General features: G+C 39.0%; 1 protein-coding gene and 1 pseudogene across 1 annotated transcript in view; both read left to right on the top strand.

Moving 5' to 3' along the window:
* PARP1 (poly(ADP-ribose) polymerase 1) overlaps positions 1 to 2,834 on the top strand; it is a 49,157-nt gene extending 46,323 nt beyond the window's left edge. The window contains exons 22-23 of the mRNA XM_069069106.1: positions 297 to 411; positions 2,248 to 2,834. Coding sequence (XP_068925207.1) covers positions 297 to 411; positions 2,248 to 2,329 — 197 coding nt within the window. The 3' untranslated portion in view covers positions 2,330 to 2,834. The remainder of the gene's footprint in view (positions 1 to 296; positions 412 to 2,247) is intronic.
* A 4,018-nt stretch (positions 2,835 to 6,852) lies between these two features.
* LOC138146975 (ribonucleoside-diphosphate reductase subunit M2 pseudogene) lies at positions 6,853 to 8,697 on the top strand (annotated as a pseudogene).
* Positions 8,698 to 23,790: the final 15,093 nt, after the last annotated feature.

Here is a 23,790-nt window from a genome sequence, read left to right as displayed (position 1 = left end):
AGCTTACCCAGTGCTAGTTTTTAAAGCAGATATAAAAGTTAATGACCTTGTACTTGGCTGTGCTAATTTCTTTTCCAAGTCTAGGGAAAAGATGTGGAGTAGAATTAACAAGTGAGAAAATAATGTTTATTTGGGAAACAAATAGACCAACCTCTAAATAATAACAACAATAATAATTCACATTTATGAAAGGCTTTCCCTGTCATATGCCTGTGTTTCCAACAAAAAATGGAAATTTTCTTCCTGTGTCCTACATCTTTATACCACAATTTAAACCACGGTTTCTCCTTTTTCAGGCTTGGGCAAAACTGCTCCTGATCCGACAGCCAGTGTCACTCTTGATGGTGTGGAAATTCCTTTGGGAACTGGAGTTCCTTCTGGTGTTAGTGACACCTGCCTACTATATAATGAGTATCCTTTCTTGGCCATTGTGTTGAACCCCCACCTTTTCAAAATGGCTGAAGTTTGTCCCCATCCCCCTAATTGCGTATTATGTGATTTTTCTGTCATTTTAGGAACTGTTCTGGGAGCTTAGTAGTTCAAGTGTACAACCCAAGTAAATGAGAAATCAAAGTTGGCTTAAGGATCTTTAGGTTGGGACAGGGGTATGTTATCCTGTCCCTCCCCCCGCCCCAATTATTTTCTTTTAAATTTATATTGTTATCTCTTGTTTTTACATCACCTCCATTTTCAGATGTGACAATCTCCACTTACACATACCCAACAGTCCATCCCTTGTAACCACATTTTAAAAAGGAAAGAGAAAGAACCATATGGCAAAACCAACCAAATGTGATGGTGAATGTGTGCCATCCCACACCTATGGTCTTCCCTTTCTGAAGAGAAGGGAAAGAGCTGCACCTTCTCCAGTGCCAAGCCTGGTCATTACAATCACTTAGTGTTCGGTTCTTGGGGGGAGCATTGTTCTTCCCTCCTGTTATGGAGATGGGTTTTCCTAGTTCTGTATACAAGTCTTCCTACCACATTCACTTTTAGTTGTAAGTCCAAATTTAAAGTCCAGCTGTCTCTCAGTGTGTTTCATGTAAAATGCAAGCTAAGACACATTGAATGCCCATCAGATTTGTGTTGGGACAGATAGTTAAGAGTTGCTCTTTCAAAGTGTTATGTTGAACCAAGCAACTGAAGGACAGTGTGTTGAATGAAAGAAAAAGATCATTCATTAAACACTTAAAGGTAAACTAATTGTACTAAGGGCTGAAGATACACAGTTAAGTGGTACAGTGGATAAAGCACCAGTCTTGGAGTCAAGAAGGCCTGAGTTTCAGTCCAACCTCAGACACTTGCTAGCTGTATGACCTTGGGTAAGTCACTTAACCTGTTTGCCTCGATTTTCTCAGCTGAAAACTGGGGATAATAGCACCTACTCCCAGATTGGTGTAAGGATCAAATGCATATTTGTAAAGTGCTCAGCACAGTTATTAGTATTGTTGTTAGCAAAACTAAAAAGGGGAAATAGCCCCTGTTCACAAGAATCTCACATTCAAATGAGGGAGAGAATACATATTGGGGGGTTCAGCTGCAAGTCAAAGGAAAGGTCCCATGGTCCATAGAGAAATGAAAAAAAAAAAACAGATTAATGTATCTTTTTAAATGCTACTTCTGGTGATATAGAGCCATTTGACAGTGGCAAGAATTTTCTTTCTAGGTCTTCAGTAGCTGTGGCTTCTGAGGAGGCAGTGATCAGGGTAGCTGATTTCCCAGGATTGTGGGGCCTGACCCAGAAGTCAAGCTGGTGGCCTAGAGGTTGCTTCTGTTCCCAGGGCTGTTGGGTTCAGGGATTCTGCCTGGGCTATCTCCATTGGGATCAGAATTGGAGTAGTGCTCAAGATGGTGGCTGTGGACTGACTGGCCTACTATTTACTACTGCCTTTTGGGCTCCTAACTGCTTCTGGTAAACTGGCTTGCCTTCCTTGTGGGTAGTATCAGGTGGAGATGAATGACTTCATCTTTAGATCGCTGCTCTACATACCAGGCTCAGAGCAGGGAAGGGGGTGTGGTAGTGCAGGTGAGAGGCAACTCTCCCTGGGACTCTTGGGCCTTCCTGCCCTTTGAACCCTTTCTTAGCTTCATCTTGAGCTTTGAAAAGGACAACAGCTATGGGAACTCCACATGCGCACTATTCAGAGGGGACAAGACAGTCTTCCTCTTGGGAGTATCCAAGGTAATGTTGGGATCATGTACATTCAACCATTGAAAGCCTCAATTTCCTTAACTCTCTCACTCCAGATACATTGTCTATGATATTGCTCAGGTAAATCTGAAGTATCTACTGAAATTGAAGTTCAACTTTAAGACCTCTCTGTGGTGAACTGAGCACTTGCCTAGTGCTTAGATTAGTTCTGCTGTAGCATTGAGCTGCCTGGTAGGCTTAAACATTAACAACCCTTTCAGAAATATCAAAAGAGCTGAGTTGCAGATAACTGTTAACTTCACTAAATCTTCTCCATAAGGATTTTATATAAACAAATGGCCATATGTTGAAAAGATTTTTTTCCCCTGGCCTGAGTTTCTGAGTTTTGTTTGTCTCTGGGGATTTGATTCCCCACCCAACCAAGTTCCATGAACCCCTGGGGCATAGCAAATCTGTAACTGACAAGTGAGGAAAAGTTGGACAAAAAATGGTTTTACACAAAATAAGCATGGAGGGAGGGATTTTTAGAGAGAGGGAAATTACAATGTGATGTTTACATTATTAGATTTCAAAGGAAAATAAAGTGCTTCCGACTCTTTCTAAATGTTCTTCAGTTTTGATTTTGGCAAAAGTGTTAAGCACATTTATTTTAAGGTAAAAATAAAAGCTAATTTCATACTAATTAGTTTTTCTTTTGTATTCTTCCCCCCCCCTTTTTTTTTTTTTTAATTTGTAATTTTGTGAGACTGCTATAAATAGCTTCATTTACTTAGAGGTGGAGGTCTTTTAAATTGCAAATCCTGCAACATTTAGTTCTGGAATACATCCTGTTATGAATGAAAAGCAATGTTCACAATTCTTTCCTTTACAGTTTGTGCCTAGAATTTAAAAATATGCACCTGAGGGCTAATGGCCATTATTCATTAAAGTAGAAATGCCCTCTGATATCATGTGTGCCTGTCCAGTGCTAGCTTTGGACATTTGTACCTGTTGGAGTAACGTTTATGAGTGAGTACCACAAAGATCCAGGGACGTGCTAATGACATTACATTAAGTCATGAGCAGCAGGCAGAACGTTGCCCAGTGGAGAGCCTCTGTTTTTATTTTCATCTAGGAGGCATCATGACTTCATAGAAGCAGTGTGGCATAATGGATTGAATGGATTGGACACCAGACTTGACATTGAAAATCTAGGTTCAGGTCCTGCCTGAGGCACAACTTCTTTGTGCCTCAGTTTCTTCATCTGTAAAATGAAGCAGACTTGTTGACCACTAATATCTCAGAGTTCATGTAAATAGAACTTTGAAAACTACATTGCCATTTTTTTAAGGTGGCGTAGAATGAAAAAAGAAAGGTTAATTTCTTGGCGTCAGCTATTACCCACCAGGAAATGTTACTTGGTGGGAAATTATCTTGGTTAGTATTGACCTGGGATTTCATTAGTGTGGCTGTTCCCTTCATCAGTTCTGTTAGCAGCCCTTTCACACACATACTGTGTAATTCCTGTGTAATTCCTGTCATAGATTTTTTGAAAATCATCCACAGAGGATTGACACAACATTTTGAAAAACTCTGCTCTTATTTTTATATCAAATGTAGCATTCAGACTTCTGTGCCTTCTCCCCTCATTAGTCTTTACATTGCCTTTTCATTTTCATTCTTCTGAAATTATACCAGTACATGATTTGTTTTGTTCACTTGTACCAGCCTCACTGGGGAAATATAAGAACTTTGTATCAGCAAGCATTTGGGAGTTCTTGAAAGTTTCCAAAATGCCATCTAGCTTGAAATTGGCCCACTGGCCTCATCTCTTTGTCCATCTGCAGCGTCTGTTTAAGATACCCATATTAATTGAATCAATGGGCTATCCACCCAACTACATGTCATAGTTTGGGCAGTCTACTCTTTTTTCATCCACTTTGTTTTTTCAGGTGTGGATGATTAAGTCCATCATTTACACATCAGATGAAGATATGGCATCAGGAATCTCTTGATATCTTCCATAAGACCCATGTTCTTCCTAGTTTGTTGTATGTGATTGGTAACTACACAAAATTACATCTGTTGTAGTTGCATAATTTAATGCATGGGATATGTTTTAGGGCAGGTTTTAATCAGTAAGTAGACAGTGAGAATCTAGTCTCAATAAGCTTAAGCATTTAACATATACAAGGCACTGCTAAACACAAGATACAAAGAAAGACAAAAAGAATCCTTGCAGACAATCTAATCTGCCTACAGAATGCACGTAACATAAGTGGAAGGTGGTGGTGTTTTGTCCTTTTGTTTTCAAAGAGGGCTGATGATATCATGGGATGAAGTCTTGACTGTCTCGTGAATTAGATTCGAGTGAGAGAGCTGCACAAAGTTGTCAGCTTCACTGTCTTCCAGAGTCATCCAGGTTCAGTGACAAGACAAGTCAGGACAACTGACTGTGGCCTAGGATTCAGTATCTTTGATGTCTGGTCAAGCTGTAAGTGTTCTACAGTGCCTATTTCAGCGACCTTCTTGGTGCCCATTCCGCCAAGAGAAGGCTTCACATTCTTGGGCTAGACATCCCCCTAACTCACCAATAGTGGAGGCCAGTTGCTCACCCTCAACCTTGTTTAGCCCATCTACTGAAATGGTTTTACTGGGGTGTGACTGCTGCGCATCCTATAGCTTCCTGGAGCCACAGGTGAGAGTTAGGTGGACACCAAAGATGGATGAGCAGCCCTGAAAAGGGCTCAGCAAACCATTGCACCAGAGGTGCTAGTCTTACTAGAAGACCCCCAAATAGAAGGTAATCTTAGAGGGAAGGCGTTAGCTACAGGTGTGGTTAGAAAAAGGTTTCCTGTAGAAAGTGGAATATGAGTTGACTCCTAGAGAAAGGCAAGAGACAGAAATGAGGTGGGAAACCATTCTGGTCATGGGAATCATCCAGCAAAAAGGAATGGAGCATCATGTGAGGAACAGCAAGAAGCCCAGTGTTGCTATTTCATTGAGTACATGGAGGAGTAGAATCTAAGAGAACTACAATCTTAGGAAGGAGCCAGGTTGTCAAGGGTTTTGAAAGAATTTTGAAAAAACCCAGGGTCACCCAGCTAGTAAGTTTCTAGTGTCTGTGGTCAGATATGACCTAGGGTCCTCCTGACTTTCAGGGCCAATGCTCTGTCCACTGCACCACTCAATTGCCCACCCTGCCTCAACAACTTGATTTTAGAAGTAATAGGGAGCAAGTCACTAGAAGACAGGGAGTAACACGGTTCAGACCTTTGCTTTAGGAAAATCATTGACAGCCAAGTGGAGGATGAATTAAAGTGCAGTAAGGCCTGGAAAAAGGTTCACCAACCAGAAGGCCTTTGCAGTAGTCCACAGATGTGGAGTGATGAGAGCCTGTGCCAGGGTGTCAGCTGTTACTGATAAGGGGTCTTCTGCTAAGAACTGTTATTGTGAATATAAGACAAGAATGGACAACAGATTTAATACATGGATTGAGTAAAATAGAGAAGTTGAAGGTGGCAATGCCCTGAATAGTAATAAGGAAGTTTGGGAGAAGGGGTGGTTTGTTGGAAAAGATGAGTTATAGGGGAATAAGAAGCTTACTAGCTTACTCACCAGACCTCTTCCGTAAAGATCTAGAAGGTGTGCCAGACTGAATTCTGATGGGAAATCCAAGGAAAAAGTTATAGACATTTTTCTAGCCCTGAGAGGCTTAGAGAGGCAGAAGTCAGCAGATACTAGGTACGAGGTTTGGCCAGGGGTATACTTCCCAAAGCATTTAATTGTCTAGGAACTGAGCCAAGACTGGGCATCAAGCAAGAAGAGGTTCCTGTGGATCCCTGAACTAATGGAATGTGCTATTTGGCACTCTCAAAGGAATGGTTGCTAGCAGGGGCCCTAGTTTGAATACTGAGGCAGGATCAAGTTCAGAGGCAAACCATAACTGGCTCTGATCCCAGGACTAAGGCAGGAACTGGTTTTTTAACCTACAGCCCTGAGTGGAAGACTGGTGGAATAACCAGGGTAGTAGTCTTTGACTAAAGGTGGCCTGCAGTTCAGAATGACTGAACTACAGTAGCTTCAAGCCTATAAGAAGCAGACTTGAAAAATGAGCAAAGCAACATAAAGGACATTGGGTACACATTGGGAAAAAGATCAGCAAACAAAAAAAATGGTGACCTAGAAAAAACAATAATTAAAAAACATCTACAAGCAAAGCCTTAAAAGAAAAATACAGTTTGAACACAAGTTTGATTCCTAGAAGCATTAAAACAAGTTAAAGAGCTAAATTATTTTTTAAACCAAATGAAAGCTATAGAGGAAAGCTACAAAAAAAAAATCAAGCATTTAGAGAAAGAGGTACCAAAAAAAAAAACCTTAAAATAATTCCCTAAGACCAAGTAGAAGCTAATGATTCCATAAGACAACAAGAAATAATAAAACTCAAAGGACTGAAAAAATAGAAGAAAAATGTGAGGTTTCTCACAACAAAAACAACTGACCTAGAAAACAGATCAGGAGTGAGAATTTAAGTTTTTGGACTACCTGAAAGCCGGGACCAAAATAAACCCAAAGATACTTAATTCCATTTTGGCATGTTGAGTTTAAGATGTCTGAAAGGACATTAGGAGAGAGACTGCTGGAAATAATTTGTATAGGGATGATAATCAAACCATGTGAGCCCAGGAGACAGGAAGGTTAGAGTACCTTCTGGAGATATTTGTCAAGAATGGCAGGACAGGGCTTTGAATGCTTCAGCTCTGACCTGTCAGAAACGTCTGTCCAGCTGCTTCGTGCCAACTCGTCTCCTGCTTCCTGCTCACGCCTAACCCGTCTGCTCTCCAGCCACCGCCATGCTGTCCTCCCGCGCCCCTCTCTCCACAGTCACCGACCAGCAGCAACTTCACCTTTCACCTCTAAAGGCGCTCAAGCTTACAGACAAGGAAAATACGCCTCCCTCCGCCAACAGCACCTGCATCCTGGCCAGTAAGACGGCGAGAAAGATTTTCCAGGAGCCCTCAGAGCCGGTAAAAGCTAAAGCAGCCACCGGGGCAGCCTTCCTCAGCCATGAAGATGAGCCGCTACTAAAGGAGAATCCCCGGCGCTTTGTCATCTTCCCCATTCAGTACCATGACATTTGGCACATGTATAAGAAAGCGGAGGCCTCCTTCTGGATAGCTGAGGAGGTGGATCTCTCCAAGGATATTCAGCACTGGGAAACACTGAAGCCTGAGGAGAAATACTTCATATCTCATGTGTTAGCTTTCTTTGCAGCAAGTGATGGCATAGTGAATGAAAATTTGGTGGAGCAGTTCAGCCAAGAAGTACAGATAACTGAAGCTCGATGTTTCTATGGCTTCCAAATTGCTATGGAAAATATACATTCTAAAATGTATAGTCTCCTTATTGACACTTACATTAAGGACTCCAAAGAAAGGGAATTTCTCTTCAATGCCATTGAAACACTACCTTGTGTTAAAAAGAAAGCCGACTGGGCCTTGTGATGGATTGGGGACAAAGAAGCAACATATGGTGAACGTGTTGTAGCTTTTGCAGCTGTTGAAGGAATCTTCTTTTCTGGTTCTTTTGCATCCATATTCTGGCTCAAGAAACGAGGTTTAATGCCTGGATTAACTTTTTCCAATGAACTTATTAGTAGAGATGAGGGTTTACACTGTGATTTTGCCTGCTTAATGTTCAAACACCTGGTACACAAGCCTTCAGAGGAAAAAGTAAAAGAAATTATTATCAATGCTGTTAGAATAGAACAGGAGTTTTTGACTGAAGCTTTGCCTGTAAAGTTGATTGGAATGAATTGCACTTTAATGAAACAGTACATTGAATTTGTAGCAGACAGACTTATGTTGGAATTAGGTTTTAGCAAGATTTTTAGAGCAGAAAATCCATTTGATTTTATGGAGAATATCTCATTGGAAGGGAAAACCAACTTCTTTGAGAAGAGAGTAGGAGAATATCAGAGAATGGGGGTGATGTCAAGTCCAACTGAAAATTCTTTCACCTTGGATGCAGACTTTTAGATGAACTGAAGACATGCTATTACTTAGCTGGGTTTTTTTTGTTTCCACCAGGAAAATCAGTTACTTTTGATGCTACACAGTGAAATGACTGTACTAAAAAATGGCCATTATTGGCCTTTGAGACTGTTGTGTAGCTACCTCAGAAAAATCTTGTTTGATCTTTGCAAGTGGTGTTGCTTAGGATGTGGTGGTACTTGACATAAGCTACTCAGATTTTTGTGAAAGGTCTGAAAATGAAAGTGTTAATGCTTTAGCAAGAAGACTGATCTTAGATGACTTTCTGTAGCTTGAATGTCTTAACCATTTTGGCTTTAGAATGGGGAGACCCCTTAAGCTAGTTTAATGCAACAGACTAAACCCTTGGTTTCTAGGCAGATCCATACATAAAAATGGCAGCCTCACTGCTTGCAAAGCAGATTTTAAAAGTTTACTTTATTCTTTTTTAATAGTTTGTACATAAAGCTGGCACTTTACATAAAAATAAAAAAACCCATTTGTACTATTGAAAGGTGAAAAAAAAAAGAATGGCAGGACAGATGGACAGATATGAGATTGAACCTGGGAGGTAAGAGTAAGGCCATTTTAAGGATGAGGGATTGGGCTGTATTTTTATCTTAATTTGGTTTTTACTTTTATATCATTTATCAACCTTGAGGCTTTTATAAATAGTTCACAAAATAGGAGACTCTAACAGCAAGGATATACTTGAAGCGATGAGAAGGAAACAGGCAAGCTTTTGCAATGATATTCTATGGAGTATGCAAGAATATTCACTGTACATATTATTGACCTTTGGTTTGATATAGAAAATGCTGCCTTGAAGTGGTTTTTTTTTCTAGTGCAGAGAGGTCAGGATCACATGAGATTCCTTGAAACCAGAGAAAACTTCAACTCTCTGATTATTGCAAAAAAGGAAGACATTTGCCAGAGGTGTTTGCCACTGTCATATCTACCAGGGATCAAATGAAGAAGGATTTCCTGACATAGTGCTGATTACCAAGTGGGTACAGAATATGTTCCTATAATGTTTCTATGCCAATGCTGTTCATTTGAATAGGCATCTAATAGGACTGATTGTAATAGTAATGGAATTTAAAGATCCCCTTGTATTGGCTTGGTTTTTGGGTTGTGTTAAAACCCAGAGTTTGTGAATCCCCCTTGTGGGATGGACTTGTTGATTTGAAAAGAGGGGGCTGAACTGGAAGGAGCTGGTGCCATGGATAGAGAAGCCAGAAGAACTTTTGGGAGCAGCATCATGGAGGCAGAGAGAGAGAGAGAATTGCCAGGGGCCAGAGTTGCTGAGGAGCAAGAGAAAGAAAGAACTGTGAGCTGAAGCCACCTGGATTGCTGAGGACCAGTTGGAGCTGCCCAGGACTTTTGAGAACTGCCACTTGGAGCTACCAAGAACTGAAGATGCATGACTGTGGTGCTAGTATTTTTCCTGTCTGTGTTGATGTTAGTTTGCCAGATTCCTCTGCTGGTAAAGGACAGTGCTGTTGTTGTAGAGGTCCTGGAACCTTGCTGTTGGTTCAGAAACCCTAAAGGAGGATTTTCTTGTTGTGTATTTACAGAAATCCTGGAGGAGGGTCTTGCTGATGTTTTCAGGGGCCCTGAGACTATTCTGCAGGCAGAGAGTGAATTGATGAGGACCCTGGCAATGTATATTGTGGCTTTGTTAAGCTTTGTCTTCCCAGGTACATGGATTGCTGAGAACTTACCTTGGGTCAGGATCAAAAAAAGACCTCTCCTTGGGTATTGAATGCTGTGATGATATTGTAACCTGGTCATGGCTTAGGGGTAGATGGCCTTTGTGCTTTCCACTTCCCCTTTGAGAAGGTGCTTGGCGCTAACTAATCATAACTGTAATTCAGTTGTGATCCAGGGGTGGAGTACTTGGACCTTAGTACTTTGTGATTGAATTGAAGACTTAGTATAATTGTTGAGTTACACATGGTGAATGCTGTATTTTGATTTTCTGTTAATGTTTTGCCTTAATCTGTCGCCGAATAAATGGACTTTGCTATGCTCATAATCCGAACCTGGAAGTTGCTTGTGCTTTGGCGTTACACTGATCCATCAGTACATCTGTCTGGAATACACAACACGAACAGACAATGAACTGGGCTCAAAATCAGTTTGGAAGGAAGTAGCTTTTAATGACCTCAAGACCTCTTTTCTCTGAAACAAAAGCCCATCATATTAATGTATAATTCAAGTATCACTTGTATATTAGAAAATTTTAAGTGCAGCCAACCCCAAATGGTGAGCATGAGTAGGCTGTAGCACATTTCCAACAAAGAATTATACAAAGAGAAGCAGCATGAGGTCTCAAGGAGTTGTATGGCCAGAAAAGGATGTGGGCTAGTCATATAACAAGATGGAGGAATAATCAATGGGTTATCTATGTGCTCCATCAATACCAACATAACATCAAAAGACTTGTAGAAACCTTCCCCCCAGTGCATTAGAATCTTCCCACAGAGATTTTGTGGTAAGACATAGATAAGAGCACACGGGATGAGAAAGTTTGGATAAGTTTCAACCTATAACCATTAGAAAAATAGAATTTTTATAAATATATATTTATACATAAACATATATAACATATATAAAATTTATAAATATAAAAAATTAGAAAAATAAAAATTAGAAAAACTCAGATTAACCAGTTGATAATTATTTATCAGTGTATACCTTTTTTTTTTAAATCATTTCAAAGAGCTCATATAAGGGAGGTAGACTATAATTGTATAAATTTCATTCCCAAGTGTGTATACCTTTTTTTTTTTTTAAGTTACCTGATGCTTATTGATGTCCATGTGGGCTTGCAAACTAGGTTTTCAGCCACCAGTTCAGGCAGTAGGGGGAGACAAGGCATTGGTATCAAGAGATAGGGGGATGTGAGCAATTCAGTAAAGGTGGCTGGGAAAAGGATGGTACAGTAAAGAACCTGATTATTATTTGAGATGAAAGAAGCTTAAGATTTTCCTATGAAGACAGAAGGGATACTGTAAGCATGGTCTGGGGGATAAAAGGGACTCAACTAAGTCAGAGCTAGAGAATGAGAATTACTGATAGCTCATTGAAAGCGACCCAGTCATGGGAGCTTAGAAAGGACCTGTAATAGGGGTTGGGAGACTAGAATCTAGGCAAGTACTTAGTTCAGAGTTCAGTGCTATGGAGAAAGTGTGAATTTAAACAAGTTAACACATTTAAACACTGTGCAGAGTCCTGGGGCCAGGTGCTAGAGAAGATACAGAAGAAGATAGCCCTCAGAGTTGAAACTAGTAAGGTGCATATGGCATATAAAACAGAAGACATGGGTTTGAATCCCAGCTCTAAATGTATTGTGTAATCTTTGGTAAGTCACAAAGTTGTCTGAGTGTCATTCATGTAACCAGTCTGCCAAATGGGGATGAAGACTTGCCTGGCCTATCTCACAGGGTTGTGAGGACCAAATGAGATATAAGTGTAAAAAAAAATGCTGACATGCCCAAGGGGAATTTTTAGTCTAGAAAGTGTGTATGTGGGAAATTGGAAGAGAACTCTAAAACATACTACTGGAGGGGAAAATGGGGAAAGTCTAGCATTTTTACTTCCTAGCTTCCAGAAGTTTCTTCCTACGCCAAAATAATTATAATATTTTTTGTAGTAACAAAGAATCATGCATTCCCTCTTGATTGGGGAATGGTTCAACTAATTGAATGAAACTAATTAACATGAATATCACTGTACTATACAGAGAAGCAAAAAATTATGATATAACACAAAGTGAAGTACATGGAACCATGGAAACAATATGCCCAGTGACTGCAGTGTGAGAAGAAAGAACAAAACAATTAGAACAATGCTAAGAAATTGTAATGACTGAATTTGGACCTAAAGAAGAGATATGAGAAGACACTGCCTTCTTTGCAAAAGAGACTAGATATCAGACTTGTTCAATGTGTTCATTTTGCTGAAGCTTTTTTTCCCCTCCCTTTTTATTCTTTGTTATAAAGGTTAGTTCCCTGGGAGAGAACTAGGAGAGGAATGTACTGAGAAATGCAAAAACAAAAATAACAATAAAACTGTATTTTAAAATAAACTGGGGAATTATATCTGTACCTTTCAGGATGTTACATTTTTGAAATGACCCAAGAAGATACACTAAATTCTTTTAGAAAATGACCTAAAAGTGTCAGATAAAACTAACATCAAGATGGACAAAATATAGAGGTTTTGTTTTTCTTTTTCCCCAAGAGGGAGGAGACAAATTATAATTTAAAAATTTTCACTAAAATAATAGCAAAAAGATGTTGGGGTGGCTAGGTGGCACAGTGAATAAAGGACTGGCCCTGAGTTAAAATCTGACCTCAGAAATCCTCAGTATCCTTACTAGCCTGTGTGACCTTGGGCAAGTCCCTTAAATTCAATTGACTTGCCTTCCCCTTGCCAAAAATAAAAAACAACTTAGCTTTCTTCCTGCCTCTCTTTTAATCATGAGTTTAGCAATAAGTGGTAGTTACCAAAGACAGCATGTTGGAAAGCACAGAGTGAGAAGACCTGGATTCAGGCATTTGTTTTGCCAGTTACCACTTGTGCGTGGCCTCAGGCAGGTCACTTCATTTATTCTACAATAAGACAACAAGGGTGTTGAACTTGATGACCTTTAACTTCCCTGCTGGTTCTCAATCTCATCCTATAGCATCCATCTGACAGGAATCTTGAGTCAGAGCTTGAGCATTGAAAGACCAATATTTCACAAGAACTGATTGTAGGAGTTCATTGGCCTGGAGAGCACGATTGAGGCGGGGAAGAGGGTTGAAATGCCTGAACCATAAAAACCAGATTTGTTGTTGTTCGCTCATGTCCTGCATCTTCATGACCCCATTCGGGGTTTTCATGGCAAAGATACTGGAGTGGTTTGCCATTTTCTTCTCCAGCTCATTTTACAGATGAGGAAACTGCAGCAAACAGAGGTTAAGTGATTTGCACAGGGTCACACAGCTAGTAAGTGTCAGGCTGGATTTGAATTCAGGTCTTCCTAACTCCAGGCCTGTCACTCTATCCACTGCAACACCTAGCTGCCTGCTTAGTACAATACCTGTTAACAGAAAACACTTTAAAAAATGCTTTGTTGGGTTGACTTGGCTTATAAATGTACATTGTATTGTCTACCTCACTAAGATGAGAGATCTTTGAAAAAAATAAAGATATAGATACATGCACACACTCAAAAATAATTAGCAAATGGTTAATTTGGATATTTAATGGTGTAGGTTCAAACTCATCCACACTTTCTCATTTTGTGTATTCTTGTCCATGTCTTACCACAAAACCTTGGTGGGAAGATTCTAATGTGCTAGGAAGAGGTTTTTGCAAGTCTTTTGACTTGATGTGGGTATTAATGGAGCATATAAATAGCCCATTGATTATCTTTCTTTACTACTATATGTGTATATTGAATATTTTGTATGTATATACAATATAGTATTTTATATTATATGTTACACTATATGTAAAGCCATGCATGAGCAGCTTTCCAGAGGACTGCTGCTGTGAACAGCTTTCAAGATTCTTATTACATAGTATAGCGAGCTCTCTATTCAGTAACAAATCAGATCAAAACATTCATAGAAAATCAAAATACAGCATTCACAATGTTACAGCTTATCACAAAAAAATCAAAATACAGCATTCACTATGTCATAACTCAACAACTTATCACTAAAATGGTCACATAGTTTTCACCAAAGTGTTCGCATAGTTTTAAAAAAAAGTACATTCATTTAGTCAATCACAAAATCCTTAATTCAATCACAAAGTACAAAAGTCAAAAGTTCTCCACCCCTAGGCCACAGTAAATCATAATCTTCTCAGTCAGTACACAGTATCTAAGTAAAGTCTTCTTTCAGCTTGACTCAAGGCTGGCTGTCAGCTTCCATGGTTCCTCTAACATGGTCCCAGCTCCAACTGTCACCTGGGTTCAAAGGCAGGCAGCTCCCAGTTCCTTGTCCAGTTCTTTCTCCAGTTCCCATTCCATATTGAAGTTCACAGTGTCCAGTCCATCTCAAGTCCTTCATAGTTCCTGTTTCTGGGAAGACAAAGCTTGACAGAGCCACAATAATATTCATGCACGTTGCCAGCACTATCATCAATTCACTATCTGCCTGTGAAATTAACTAAGACCCACCAACAAGGTTTGAGAACTCAACACAAATCATCAACATAGAAATCAACACAGACCCACAAACAAGGTCCAAGAGGTCAGCACAAATCATCAGTAAAATCCCAGGACCTCCAGAACCCTCCTCCAGGACTTCTGTACACATACAACCAGAAAATCCTCTTTTCAGGGCTTCCAGTAAGGTCCCAGGGCTTCTGTACAAAGTATCACAAGCAAACATCAACACAGACAAACTGCCAGATACCACAAGTTTCCTCCTTCTTGACTCTGCCACCACAAGAGTCCTCTTCTCAGTTCTGCTGTCTCTAGCCTGGAAATTCTCCTTATATATATGGTCATTAGCTCCTCCCCTTTCTGCTGCGGGAGTTCATGAGTTCTAGGGTTCACAAGTTGTGGGGTTCACACATTGTTTCTTAACAGACTTGATACAAGGCTCAAAAGAAACTTGAACTGAAACAGAGTGTTTACTTCTATGCTTGCCATTATACTATGTCACCCAGGCTTGGCACATAGTAAGTGTTTAAAAATGCTTTTTGACTTGGTTTTTTTTAATTGTTTTTGTTTTTTGGATCTGATCTATGATTTCATGATAGAGAGAATTTTTAGTGAGGAAGGTCTCTCTACCAATACAGATTAACACCACAATGCAGGTTCCAGTGATGAGGTGCTTATGCATAGACCCCAGCCCTAGGACCATTATCTCTCCCCAGCCCAAACACCATATCTCTGGCAGTAATTCATGAGTGGGCCATAGTGAGGCAAACTATCTCTCCCTGGTACAAGAACAAGCTGACTTCTATAGAATTTCCCATGTATGAGCAGGACTATAGTGTGCCAGCAGAATTATCATGTACTGATTCTCACAGTTACCATATACCATCCAGAGATCAAGCCATAGACATTAACTCCTGAGGCTATCTTGTTACAGATGTAGATGTACAGACATACAGACCACTTAGAAGCCACTTCCACCCCTGGCCATACCAGTAGTGAATGACACTTGTGCCCAAAGTATAGACACTATGTCCGCCACCTAATTAGCATACTTGGCACACCATTCACTGAACTTTTTCTGTATAAGCCTTAGCATCATTCCTACTCAGTTGAGATTTCGCTAAGGAGCTCTGCCTGCTATATTAGCATTACAATAAACTTTGCCACTTGACTGAAAGATTGACTGAGTCCATGAATTCTTTCCAGACAACTTTTCCCTGAACCTTGGTATTTTGGGGTCCCTGCACCCCTAAAACCATATCACCAGGGTCACACAGCCATTATGTGTCAAAGGTGGTACCTGAATCCTAGGTTCCCTAACACCATATCCAGTTCTGTACTCACTTTGCCAAATCACTTCTTTTTCTTTGGTTTGGTTTTGTTTTTTGTTTATTTTTAGTTTTCAATATTCATTTCCACAAGGTTTTGAGTTGCAAATTTTCTCCCGTCTTTCTCCGACCCACCACCCTAAAATAGCGATCCTACTGGATACCCCTTCCCCCAATCTGCTCTCTCTTATATCTTCCCTCATACCCACTCTGACTTGCTTTTTTTGGAGGGGGGAAGATAGGGCAATTGGGGTTAAGTGACTTGCCCAAGGTCACACAGCTAGTTTTTTTTTTTTTTTTGGCTTGTGTGTTAAGGATTTGAACTCAGGTCCTCCTGACTCCAGGGCCAGTGCTCTATTCACTGCGCTACCTAGCCACACCACACCCCCGACTTTCTAGTGGGGCAAGATGGATTTCTGTACCCCAGTGCCTGTATATCTTATTTCCCAGTTGCATGTAAAAATAATAATAATTTTTTTTAACATTTGATTTTACAACTTTGATTTCCAGATTCTTTCCCTTCTTCCCTCGTCACCCACCCCTACCAGGAAGATAAGCAATTCAATATAGGTTGTACATGTGTAGTTACACAAAACATTTCCATAGTAGATATGTTGTGAAAAACTGACTATATTTCCCTCCATCCTATCCCACCCCACACTTGTTCTATTTTCTACTTTGACCCTGTCCCTTTTCAAAAGTGTGTGCTTCTAACTACCCTCCCCCCAATCTGCCCTTCCTTCTATCATTCCCCCTCTTATCCCCTTTCCCCCACTTTCCTGTAGAGTAAGAGATTCAATTTGGTGTGTATGTTATTCCCTCCTTAAGCCAAATTCAATGAGAGTAAAGATGACCATTCCCTTTTGCATTCGTGTTCTTCCCCTCCACTATAACAGTTTTCCCTTGCCTCTTTTATATGAGATAATTTACCCTATTCTGTCTCTCCCTATCTCCTCTCATTATATTCCTCTCTCATCTCTTAATTTTATTTTTTAAATATCATGCCTTCCTATTCAGTTGATCCTGTGCCCTCTGTCTACATATACACATATATACACACACACATGAATATTTATACACACATATATCCTCCTATATAAACATATATATGTATACATACATACATACATATATATATTCCCTTCAACTATCTTCATACTGAGAAAAGTCTCATGAGTTATAATTATCATTTTATCCATGTAGGAATGTAAATAGTTCAACTTTAATAAGTTCCTTATTTCTTTTCCCTGCTTACCTTCTCATCCTTCTCTTTTTTTTTAATTAAATTGATTTATTTACTTTTAGTTTACAACATTCAGTTCCACAGTCCCTTGAGTTTCAAATTTTCTCTCCTTCCCTCTCCTCCCCTCCCCCCCATCATGCCAGCATGTACTCGAATATAGGATCTATAAATATCTTCACATTAATCATTAGGTTGTAAAGAAGGATTATAACTGGTAGAATGATCCATGGGAAAGAGGAAACAAAACAATATAAGAAAAGGAAACAGAGCAATAGTTTGTTTGAATCTGCATTCAGACTCCGCATCTCTTTCTCTGGATGTGGATATCTCTTTCGATCATGAGTCTTTTGGAATTGCCTTATAACCTTACATTGCTGAGAAGAGCCCAGTCTACTGAAGTTAGTCATTACACATATGTTGTGTCCACGATTGCGTACAGATTTCTCCTGGTTCTGCTCTTCTCACTCAGCATCAGTTTATATAAGTCTCTCCAAGTTATTATGAAGTCTTTCTGCTCCTCATTATTATAGCACAGTAGTATTCCATTACATTCATATACCACAACTTGTTCAGCCATTCCCCAATCGATGGACATCCCCTTGATTTCCAATTCTTTGCCACCACAAAAAGAGCCTCTATAAATATTTGTGTACATAGAAATCCTCCTCCCACTTCTGTGATCTCTTTGGGATATAACCCTAGAAGTGGTATTGCTGGGTCAAAGGGTATGCACTTATTTATAGCCCCTTGGGCATAGTTTCAGATTGCTTTCCAGAATGGCTGGATCAGTTCACAACTCCACCAACAACGCGTTAGTGTTCCAATTTTTCCACATCCTCTTCATCATTTATCATTTTCCTCTTTTGTCATGTTAGCCAATCTGGCTAGTGAGATGTGGTACCTCAGAGTTATTTTGATTTCCATTTCTCTAATCAATAATGATTTAGAACATTTTTTCTTTCTTTTCTTTTCTTTTTTTTTTTTTTTTGCTTATTTGGTGTGCAGTTGGGGTTAAGTGACTTGCCCAAAGTCACACAGCTAGTAAGTGTGTTAAGTGTCTGAGGCCGGATTTGAACTCAGGTCCTCCTGACTCCAGGGCCGGTGCTCTATTCACTGCTCCACCTAGCCTCCCCTAGAACATTTTTTCATATGCTTATATTTAATTTCATCTTTAATTTCATTTTCTTTAATTTCATCTTCTGAGAACTGCCTGTTCATATCCTTTAACCATTTATCAATTGGGGTGTGGCTTGTATTCTTATAGATTTGACTCAATTCTTGGTATATTTTAGAAATGATGCCTTTATCAGAGACATCGGTTGTAAAAATTCTTTCCCAATTTTCCATTTCCCTCTTAATCTTGGTAACATTGGCTTTATTTGTACAGAAGCTTTTCAATTTAATGTAATCAAAATTACCATTTTGCATTTTATAATGCTCTCTAACTCTTGTTTCATCAAGAAGTCTTCTCCTCTCCACAGATCTGACAGGCAAACTATCCCTTGCTCTCCCAGATTGCTTACAGTATCAGCCTTTATACCTAGATCATGTACCCATTTCGACTTTATTTTGGTGTATGGTGTTAGATATTGGTCTGTGCCCACTTTCTGCCATACTATGTTCCAGTTTTCCCAGCAGTTTTTGTCAAATAGTGCATTTTTATCACAAAAACTGGGGTCTTTGGGTTTATCAAACAGTAGATTACTATAGTCATAGGCTGCTGAGTCTTGTGTAGCCAATCTATTCCATTGATCCACTACTCTATTCCTCAGCCAGTACCAAGTAGTTTTGATTACTGCTGCTTTATAATACAGATTAAAATCAGGTATTGTTAGGCCACCTTCCCTAGCATTTCTTTTCATTAATTGCCTTGATATTCTGGACCTTTTGTTCTTCCAAATGAATTTTTCTACTATTTTTTTTCTATCTCTACAAAGTAATTTTTTGGTAGATTGATTGGTAAATAAGTAATTTATTTTAGGTAAAATTATCATTTTTATTATATTAGCTCAACCCAGCCAGGAGCAATTGATGTTTTTCCAGTTAGTTAGATCTGACTTTATTTGTGTGAAAAGTGTTTTGTAATTGTGTTCATATAAGTCCTGGGTTTGTTTTGGCAGGTAGATTCCCAAATATTTTATAATGTCTACAGTAACTTTAAATGGGATTTCTCTATCTATCTCTTGCTGTTGATTTCATAACATATATATAGGAATGCCAAGGACTTATGTGGATTTATTTTATATCCTGAAACTTTGCCAAATTTGTTTTTTACTTGATTCTTTAGGATTCTCTAAGTATATCATCATATCATCTGCAAAGAATGATAGCTTAGTCTCTTCTTTGCCTAATTTGATTCCTTCAATTTCTTATTCTTTTCTTATTGCTACTGCTAACATTTCTAGTACCAAATTGAATAAGAGGGGTTATAGTAGACATCCTTGCTTCACCCCTGATCTTATTGGAAATGCTTCTAGCTTATCCCCATTATGTATAATGCTTGCTGATGGTTTTAGATAGTTGCTACTTATTATTTTAAGGAAGACTCCATTTATTCCTATACCTTTTAGTGTTCTTAATAGGAATGGGTGTTGTATTTTGTCAAAAGCCTTTTCTGCATCTATTGAGATAATCATATGGTTTCTGCTAGTTTTGTTGTTGATGTGATCAAGTATACTGATAGTTTTCCTGATATTGAACCACCCTTGCATTCCTGGAATAAATCCTATGTGATCAAAGTGTATTATTCTCATGATAAGTTACTGTAGTCTTTTTGCTGATTTTTTTTTTAGAATTTTTGCATCTATATTGTGATAGTAATGGAATGTGGAGATTCCCCTGTATTGGCTTGGTTTTCAAATTGATTGTGTTAAAACCCAGAGCTTGTTAATCCCACCTGCGGGATGGACTTTTTGCTGTGAAAAGAAAGTCCTGAACTGGGAGGAGCTGGTGACGTAGATTTGGAGAGATAGAGAGAGGCGGAAGATCTTTTTGGAGGCAGCACCTCGTGGAGAGAGAGAGAGGCTAAGAGAATTGCTGGTGGCTGCTTTGAATTGCCCTGGACTTTTGAGACCTGCCCCCCTGAGCTGCCAAGGACTGAGGAGACATGGCTGTTTTGCTGGTACTTTGTCTGTCTGTTTTGATGTTATTTTGCCAGATTTGTCCACTGGTGAAAGACTGTCCTGTTGAAGAAGTCCTGGAACCTGGCATTTGGTTAAGAAGCCCTGAGACTGTCCTGCAGACAGAGAGTGAATACTGTCCACTGGTGAGGGACAGTGCTGTTGTTGCAGGGGTCTGGGAGCCTTTCTGTTGGTTCAGAAGCCCTGAAGAAGGATTTTCTTGTTGTATGTTTACAGAAATCCTGGGAGAGGGCTTTGCTAATGTGTTCAGGGGTTCTAGGACTGTTCTACAGACAGAGGATAAATTCATGAAGGGACTGGCAATGTATCTTGTGGCTTTGCTAAGCCTTGTCTCCCCAGGAACTAAGATTGCTGAGAACTTGCCTCGTGTCAAGATGAAGAAAAGACTTCCATTTGGGTATTAAGTGCAGTGTTTAAACTTGATGTAACTCTGGGGTAGATTCAATTGTGATCCAGGGGTGGGGAACTTTTGACCTTATGTTTGGAAACTAATCTCCATTTGAGAAGAGGGGCTTTGTGGTGGACTAAATGAAGGTATAGCCTAGGGGTGGAGAAGTATTTAGAACAGAGACTTTGTAATTGATTGAATGATTGGAAGGTCCTGGGGTGGGGTAGTCCTTGGAGAGTATTTAATCACACTTAGTAAATGCTGTATTTGGAATGATGTCATGTTTTGATCTTCTCTGTTCTTGGTTTGTCACTGAATAAAATAGAGAGCACCTATGCTGGTATTTTGAACTTGGGAAGTTGCCTTTGCTTGGTATTATATTACATATATTCATAAGGGAAATTGGTCTTTAATTTTCTTTCTCTGTTTTATCTCTTCCTGATTTAGGTATCAGTACCATATTTGTGTCATAAAAAGAATTTTGTGAGACTCCTCCAATTTTCCTGAATACTTTGTAAAGTATTGGAGTCAATTGTTCTTTAAATGCTTGGTAGAATTCACTAGTAAAGCCATCTGGCCCTGGAGATTTTTTCCTAGAGAGTTCATTGATGGCTTGTTCAATTTCTTTTTCTGAGATGGGGTTATTTAAGTAGTTTACTTCCTCTTCAGTTAGTCTGGGCAACTTATATTTTTGTAGATATTCATCCATTTCACTAAGATTGTCAAATTTATGTGCATACAATTGGGCAAAATAATTCCTAATTATTGTTTTAATTTCCTCTTCATTGGAGGTAGATTCACCCCTTTCATTTTTGGTACTCATAATTTGGTTTTCTTCTTTCTTTTTTTTATCATATTGACTAAAAGTCTATCAATTTTATTGGTTTTTTCATAATGCCAGCTCTTAGTTTTATTTACTAATTGAAAAGTTTTCTTAAATTCAATTTTATTCATCTATCCTTTGGTTTTTATTATTTCTAATTTAGTATTTAATTGGGGGTTTTCAATTTGTTCTTTTTCTAGCTTTTTCAGTTGCATGCCCAATTTATTGACCTCCATTTTCTCTATTTTATTTATGTATGCATTCAGGGATATAAAACTTCCCCTAAGAACTGCTTTTGCTGTATCCCACAAGTTTTGGTATGTTGTCTCATTATTGTCATTCTCTTGAATGAAGTTACTTATTGTTCTATAATTTCTTTTTTACCCACTCATTCTTTAGGATTAAGTTATTTAGTTTCCAATTAGGTTTTGGTCTATCCTTCCATGGCCCTTTATTACATATAATTTTTACTACATCATGATCTGAGAAGGATGTGTTTAATATTTCTGCCTTTCTGCACTGAATTGTGAGGTTTTTATGCCCTAGTACATGGTTAATTTTTGTATATGTGCCATGTACCACTGAGAAGGTATATTCCTTTTTATCCCCATTCAGTTTTCTCCAGAGGTCCACCATATATATCATCTCTAAGATTCTATTTACTTCCTTAACTTCTTTCTTGTTTATTTTGAGATTAGATTTATCAAGCTCAGAGAGGGGGAGATTGAAGTCTCCCCCTAGTATAGTTTTGCTATCTATTTCTTCCTCTAATATCCTTAACTTCTCCTTTAGGAATTTGGATGCTGTACCACTTGGTGCATAAATGTTTAGTAATGATATTGATTCATTTGCTTTTTTTTTTTTTGCTTTCTTTTTTCTGGTGGGCAATTGGGGTTAAGTGACTTGCCCAAGGTAACATGGCTAGTTTTTGTGTTAAGTGTCTGAGGCCAGATTTGAGCTCAGGTCCTCCTAACTCCAGAGCTGGTGCTCTATTCACTGCACCACCTAGCCACCCCTATTGCTTCATTTTTGATGGTACCTTTTAACAGGATATGGTTTCCTTCCTTATCTCTTTTAATTAGATCTGCTTTTGCTTTGTCTGAGATAAGTGTTGCTACCCCTGCTTTTTTTACTTTAGCTGAGGCATGATAAATTTTACTCCAGCCTTTTACCTTTAGCCTGTGTATACCCCCCTGATTCAAATGTGTTTCTTGTAAACAGCATATTGTAGGATTAAGGTTTTTAGTCCATTCTACTATCTACCTCCGTTTTATGGGAGAGTTCATCCCATTCACATTCACAGTTATGATTACTACCTGTATCTTTCCTTCCATCCTATTCCCTCCCCTTTTAATGCTTTTATTTGTCCCCCCTTCTCCCTTCCCCTCCTTAAGAATTTTCCTTTTGACCACCACCTCCCTCAGTATTCCCTTCTTATCAGCCCCCCTCCCTTTTTTTCCCCTTCCCCCTTACTACTTCTTCCCTCCCTTCTAAACTCCTTTTCCTTAGCCCTTCCCCCCTCCTACTGCCTGTGGATATGATAGATTTTTATACTTAATGTAATATGTTATTTCTTCCTCGAATCAAGATTGACAAGAATGGATCTCATGCAATGCTCCTCTCCCTCCCCTCTTTCCTTCTATTATGATATGTTTTATGTACCTTCTTTATAGAGTCCTATACTTGACTGATTATGTTATTCCCTCCTTGTACCAGAACCAATGAGGGGAAAGCTCATATAATGCTCACCTACCTCCCTTCTTTCCCTCTACTATAATATTCATATGCCTCTTTGCGTGGCATAATTTACCCTTTTCTGCTTCATTCTTTCCTCTTCTTCCTTTGCAGCCCTTAATAAGGTTTTTTAAATCATCATTTTGTGTAATTTATACCCACACCCTCTGTTTATCTATATCCTTTTTAGATGTCGCCATAAGTATAGAATTCTTGATATTAACAGGTATCAGCTTCCCATATAGGGATGTAAATAGTTTGCTTATTAAATAATAAGTTATGTGTGTGTTTTTTCCCTATTTGCCTTTCTATGTCTCTCTTGAGTCTTGTAATTAGAGGTTGAATGTTCCATTGAGCTCTGGCTTTTTCATCAGGAAGGTCTGGAAGTCCATTATATCATTGAATGACCATCTCCTTGCCTGGAAGATTATGCTCAGTTTTGCTGGATAGGTGATCCTTGGTTGTAACCCAAACTCTTTTGCCTTGTGAAGAATCATATTCCAGTTCCTCCTATCTTTCATTGTAGAAGCTGCCAGATCCTGTGTGATCCTCCCTGTGGTTCCGTGATATTTGAATTGTTTCTTTTTGTCTGCTTGTAGTATTTTAACCTTTACCTGATAGTTCTGAAATTTGGCCACAATATTTCGTGGACTTTTCAATTTGGAATCTCTTTCAGGAGGTGTCTGGTAGATTCTCTTGATTTCTATTTTACCCTCTGGTAAAAAAAAAAAAAAAAGGTTTTTTTCTTTAAGCTCTTTTTTTTTTTTTTTTGCTTTTTGGAGGGCAGTTGGGGTTAAGT

Source organism: Petaurus breviceps, unplaced genomic scaffold (genome assembly GCF_028583685.1).
Source record: "Petaurus breviceps papuanus isolate PSGF00001 unplaced genomic scaffold, PetGlider_PUasm1.0 90778, whole genome shotgun sequence".
In the NCBI taxonomy this organism is placed as follows: domain Eukaryota; kingdom Metazoa; phylum Chordata; class Mammalia; order Diprotodontia; family Petauridae; genus Petaurus; species Petaurus breviceps.
Note: the sequence above shows the minus strand (reverse complement) of the source record. Positions and strands in the feature narration are given on the sequence as shown.